This window comes from Mus caroli, chromosome 3 (assembly GCF_900094665.2).
Source record: "Mus caroli chromosome 3, CAROLI_EIJ_v1.1, whole genome shotgun sequence".
Taxonomy (NCBI): domain Eukaryota; kingdom Metazoa; phylum Chordata; class Mammalia; order Rodentia; family Muridae; genus Mus; species Mus caroli.
This window is the reverse complement of record NC_034572.1, coordinates 102,732,153-102,738,464: the sequence shown is the minus strand read 5'-3', so window position 1 is coordinate 102,738,464 and position 6,312 is coordinate 102,732,153. Positions and strand designations below refer to the sequence as shown.

The following is a 6,312-nucleotide window of genomic DNA, read 5'->3' as shown; positions in this document are numbered from 1 at the left end:
CATGGTTAGGAGGAGGAGAGGACCGCGGGAGGAAGAAGGATGGGCTGCCTTGGCGTAGCCGCAGGGAGGTGACTGAAGCGAGTCCAGCCCCTTGCATCCTCCCCCTGTGTACCTCCTTCCTCGTTTTTTTTTTTTTTTTTTTCCTCCTCCTGCCAGCATAAGCAGCCACCGCAGCACCTGAGCCGCTACTGCAGCTGGCTCAGGACAGAGCTATGGCTGAGCCTGGTCACAACCCCCATCCTTCTGCCAGAGACCGAGGAAAAACTGAAAGGTGCACACCCCGGCTTCTGTGGCTGTTGCTTTGGGCTGGGACCACCTTCCAGGTGACCCTGGGAACCGGACCCGAGCTTCATGCCTGCAAAGAGGTACTGTCCACTCCACCCCCTTGACCTGATCTCACTTTGGGAAAAAAAAAAAAAAAAAAAAGAGCAAAAGAGCTTAGATCCAGATAGAGACCTTGGAGATCCAGTCACAGTTTCAGGGGCCATAGAGTTCAATTTTTTTTTTTTCCCTAGGGATGAGTAGGAGCTGGAACGAGGGAAGCAAGCTGGCGTCGTCATGGGGGAGGCCAGCCGATCGAAGGACTCCTAAAATAGATCACCCTCAGGAGCTCTCAGCAGCTCTGGCTCCGGGAGTAAGGTCCGAAAGAGTGACAGTTCTCAGAAAGAAAGAGAAAGAAGACAGTAGCTGCTTTCCAGATGGGTGAAATTACCTAGAGAGTGATTGGAAACACCGAGAGACCAAACAGAAAGAGGAAAGGAGGGAACTGGGATAAAAGTAAAGTTAGGGACTGGTAGTAGACTGGGGTAAGAAGCCCTTGGGTCTGAGGGTGGGAAGCTCGGGAGACCAGCCGTAGGATCCTACCTAGTAAGTGCCCTGTGTGTTAACATCCAGTTGCTCACAGCTGCTGACTGAGACCCTCCTGGAACGCTTCGCCTGTTCCCTTGCACACTTTGTTTAGTGTTTAGCACATGTCCCACCTTCTCTAGATTTTGAATTCTACAACATATTTCCCCCCACTCTCTCCTTTGAACTTATGTTAACATATGCCACAAGTCCTTTTCAAGGTGTCTCTAAAATGTTAACAACATAATTCACAAAAGAGGTAGTGAATGTCTTCTAACAACCACAACAACAAAAATGATTTTGAAAATTGGTTTTTGGGGGGCAAATGACAAGACATTAGGAATACCAAAGTTAAATAGTATTAGTGAAATAACGATATTTGGTTTGTGCTCTCAGTGACTTAAAAACATATGGTAGAGACGACATTGAAATATTTACAAGAACTATATTGGGGAAGGCAGAATAAAATTTATCTATGCAGAATGTGAGAGATTTGAAAACATGTCAGAAGTCTAGCACTGTAGGAGAGATGCTAAATATCAGACCTAGCTAAGGTTTTGAGGGGTTAAAATAGTCCTTTAAGTCACCAGTGTTAATTAACAATGCCAGTGCAGTCCCATAAATACAAGTATAATTATGGAGGGTCCTAACCACTAGCCTATCTACAACATAGCAAATCACAAAAGAAGCCAGTGGGATTCATTAATATTTGAGTGGCCCATGGGTACCGGCCTTGGTGGTGCATCCCTTTAATCTCAGCACTTGGGAGGCAGAGGCAGGTGGGTCTTTGTGAGTTTGAGGCCAGCCTAATCTACAAATCAGGTTCTAGGACATAGCATGTTCCACAAAGGGAGAAAAAAAAATGGCTCTGGCTCAGTGGTGAAGAGAACTTGCTGCCTTTGTAGAAAATCTGAACTCAGTTCTCAGAAGGCATAAGACAGCTCACAGCCATCTCTAAGTCCAGTTTCAGGGGATTTGACGCTCTCTCTTGGTCTCTGAGGGCACTGCAGGCGTGCAGTACACATTCATGCACACAGGCAAGCATTCATATACATAAAATAAAAAAAATTAAAAATGAACTGACCCCATGGCTGGGACCTAGCTACAAGGACTATTTGAACCCCTCAGCACCTCAACTACATTTGACCCTTGGCTTTCCTCCTGCAGTGCTAGACTTTTGTTTTCAAACCTCCCACATTTTGCAGAGTTGACAAAGTGCTCCCTTCGCATGCATGAAGCCCTGGGTTTGATTCTTCAGTACTGAGTAAACCAGATGGAGTGGCCTATGTCTGTAATCTTAGCACTTGGGAGGTAGGGGCAGCAGGACCAGAAATCCAAGGTCATTCACAGCTCCATAGTGAGACACAGGCTCCAGAGAGTCATCCTCTGACCTTCATGTGCACACTGTGGGATGTGTGCCCATATTCATATACATAGTATGAACACACAGAAAAAAAAAAAACCCCTGCAACCACTGGAAAATGACCCCAGTCAGCAGGCCTTTTAGAACTTTTGCTAGTCCCAATAATACCCTGGCCGTGACCATAAACAACTACATTTTTACCGAGCCACTTCACGATAGATTTTAAAGATGACCATGAACGGGATGATCTTCCCAGTGACCTCAGTTCACTGGCCTTGGTGGCCTGTGGCCTAGTTGCCTTGCCTAAGTGTTAAACACTGTCATTTCCTTTGTAGAAGATAAGAATTCTACCATACAACTGCCGCCTGTCATTTGTCCACTGTGACATATAAGACATTGAATTGAAGGCCTTGGACACTTACACCGTCCTGGTTAAGAGGGAGGGAAGAATATTAACATAAGAATTCTATGTTGTGTGCATATTCGGTCTTTAGACTTATTTAAACCACAAATATTTGCTTACGAGTAAGTGAGTCGAAGGCAGTGGAAAGGTGTTCAACACTCCACAGTTTGGGGAGCTGTGGAACGGGCATTCTGCTAACGACAACCCCAGGGATGCCTGTCCTGAAGATGGAAAGATAAAAATGGACCTCAAATACAAAATAGAGTTACTTCACCCCTACTTCTTGGCTCAGCCTCTTTAGCTAGACCCACACCTTTTGCCATGTTGAAATAGCTTTGGAGGCCTTCTCGTTGGCCAGGGGCATCAGCAAGCTCTGTTTACACTCTCCTGAGCAAACAGCCTCTGAACACCCTTGACTCCTAAATAATAAGGAAGAGAATGAGTCCAATATTACAAAGTTCTTCATTAAGCAATACGAGCTGATCCAGCGAGTTTGGGGGTTTCCAGTTCTTAAACGGTGAAAATCTAGTCCGAGGGAGACTGTCTCGTCTTAGTTCTTGATTTTCCTATGGATTTCTCAGGAGCCTCTGTAGGGTATCAATGCCATGGCCTCTTATAAAACCAAGACTGCTCCTAGTGATAGTACTGCTGCCACGGACTATTTATAAAAGCTGAGACCTCCAACCGGATTAAAGCAGGAAGAAGGGAGACTTGGTTGGAGGTTTTATTGAGGTGGCAGAGCACAGGGAGAGGAAACTGCTGGAGGTGTGCCAGGGCTTGGCACTCCTGTCTCAGGTTTACAATAATCAGGGTCACCAGTGGAACTAAACATCCTGGATGCTGTTTGTCCACATGAGTCACTCCTTTAGCTCTGTGCTGGCCCCGGCTAATTGCCGACTGAGACCCAAACAGTTTTTTTTTTTTTTTTAAACATAGTGCAACAAATCTAAATCAAAGGAGAGGAGCAGAAAACCGCCTCTGGTATGGTCTGCCTTGTCCGGAGGCTGTTGTGCTAATAGCCCCCAGAGGGACTTCCCAATCCATACTGAAAGGCCCAGGGGGCCCTAGGATTCTGGCAGACATGGATTGGAATACGATTTGTTGAGTGAGTGATGAGTCTGCCATTTAGTAAGGAATCAAGAGATCACTAACTTCTGACAGCCTCCGATTCCTGTCCTATAAAATGGAGGGAGTCCTCTGCCAGAGTGGTACAGTGCCCTTAAGCGAATGGGCCATCTCTCCAGTGCCATTACCCCCTGTCATTCCTAACACTCTGGAGGTGGAGGGAGAGGAATTCAAGGTAACCTTGGGCTATGCAGAAAATTCAAGAACAACCTGGGCTACAGGAGACCTTGTTTAGAAAATAAAAGGAGGGAGAGAGAGAGAGAGAGAGAAAGACTTTTACAATTAGAAGCCACCAAGGCTGGATGTTTAAAGCATCTGCCGAAACTAACGAAGAGGAGGCCATTCGCTATCAGAAGGGACTAAGGACACTGGGATCTGGACATTTGAGAAGCAATTTTGTGTATTTGTGTGACTGAACCCATACCAGAATCATGATTATCAGACTTAAGACATTTAAAAATCGGTACATATCATCTTCACGTAAATTGAAATACACTGGCAAGACCGAGAGAAGATTTAAAAAGAAAAACAAAACCAGCACCTAGAATCCCATCACTCAGAAGCTGTGTGTATACCTGCGAGGGAGGTTTACACCTCCCAGAGGCCCAGAGTGAGGAGGAGATCAAGCTAGCTCAGCTTTCTAGCACTTCCACTCCGTAGCTAGGAGGTTATTCCATCTCCGCAGCCGCTTCTCTTTGATATGGGGGTGTTGGGAGTCAGGGAGACCGTTTGGTATAAGACGCTTGTCTGGCCTGTGTGAGACCATGAGCCTGGTCTCTAGCACTGAAAGAAAAAGAGAAGGAAGATACTAATAACACTCCGTTCACTACAGCAATTTACGTGAGTTAATCATGGGCGGAACTTAGGTCAAATCTTGGCATAGTAAGTATCCAATAACTCTTAGTGGTTACAACTGTGTTTTAGAGAAAGTCAAACTGACCCTGACTTATGATAATAAAATTGTTAAGTGCTGAGGTTGGGGTAATGGCTCAGCAGTTGGGAGCATTGTCTGGACTTCCAGGGGACTAGGGTTCAATCCCCACAGTGTGACTCACAACCATCTATAAGTCCAGTTGACGGAAGTCCAGTGCCGTCTTCCAGCCTCCACAGGCACCAGGAACACACTTGGCTCACAGACGTCCATGCAGGCAAAATACCCATACATAAGAATACATTAAAAAGGAGTCACTATGGACCTAAGGGTGATGGAGGTGGGTTGACCTGAAAGCTGAGTGTGATGTCACTCACCTGCAGTCCTGGAAAACAGAAGCAGGGTGGGGGAAGGGGAGATGGAGGGAATGAGGGGTCAGGGCTTGTGAGGGGTGTGTGGGTGATTACAGAAGGTTTGATATCCTTGTCTTTAAAAAACAAAAACAAACAACAACAACAACAAAAAAAAACAACGAACGTGAGGCTAATGTGGGTAACCCCAGCACGTGGGACAGAAGAGCTGCCTCAAGTTACACAGGAGCATGGGCCACACTGGGAGTTTTAGGGGACCTTGGCTACATACAGAGTTAAACCCTATCTGAAAGCAGAGCAAACACATTTACTAAATAAGGAGAGGGAAACAGATGTGAAAGGCATTCTGGGAAAAGGTGGTGGAACTTGGTAAAGAGTCGGGGGCTGTGGCCCTCTGCTCTGTGGCCCCAGCTGTGGGAAGCAATGCCTAGGTATGTCTAGGACTCCAAGGAACTAGACCATTATTTTTGTTTCATCTTAATTAAGTGAAAGTTAAAATAGATACTGAACTACTGAAGACCTTTTTAACTCAGTTTGAGATGACTTGGGTAAATGAATAATTTTCTTCCTTTTTGTTTTTTCTGCTTTTTGTATTTTTGTTTTTTGGTTTTTGGTTTTTTTTTTTGGCTTTTTCGAGACAGGGTTTTTCTGTGTAGTCCTGGCTGTCCTGGAGCTCACTCTGTAGACCAGGCTGGATTTGAACTCAGAGATCTGCCTGCCTCTGCCTCCCAAGTGCTGGGATTAAAGGTGTGCGCCACTACTGCCCGGCATGAATATATTTTCTTAGCTACAGTTTTTATACAATCAAAATGGGGACCAGACGCTCTGGATGAATGTTTGGTGCTGAAATGAGCCATATCTTAATACCTACCAATTCTGAAGACTGAATATAAGAAGAGCACCACAATAGTTTATAATAACTATAAGTTGATATGGTCTAGATAGATACTATGTAAATGTAACCTACTATTAAAATCTCACCCTTTTCATTCTTTACATTTTTGAGAAAAATGGAAAAGTCTGTAGGAGGCTCACATTTCTCTGGGACATTGCTGGCCTGCAGATAGTGGATTCTGCCCGGTTCTATTTCAGCCACATGACCTTTTTCCTCTCCAGCTGGTCACTTCGCAGACAAGAGGGGCAACGTCCAGCTGTTTTGCCTGTGTGATTTGTTTCTGAGTCCCCTTCAGATTTCTACATAGCCAACCCACAGGGACAAAACCTCCTGGAGACTTCACTTCCAGTTCTAGCCTTGCCTTGCCTCGCCTCGCCTCGCCTCGCCTCGCCTCGCCTCGCCTCTCCTCTCCTCTCCTCTCCCCTCTCCCCTCTCCCC

At 45.7% G+C, this 6,312-nt stretch overlaps 1 protein-coding gene across 4 annotated transcripts in view; it reads left to right on the top strand.

The window, feature by feature from the left end:
- Positions 1-6,312, top strand: part of Kiaa1324 (KIAA1324 ortholog) — a 74,098-nt gene continuing 67,786 nt past the window's right edge. For all 4 annotated transcript variants that reach the window (XM_029475415.1, XM_029475416.1, XM_021157508.2 and 1 more), the window contains exon 1: positions 1-365. Coding sequence is in view for 2 of the 4 variants with exons in the window: in XM_021157508.2 (XP_021013167.1) it covers positions 213-365 (153 nt within the window). In the remaining 2 variants the exon portion in view is untranslated. The remainder of the gene's footprint in view (positions 366-6,312) is intronic.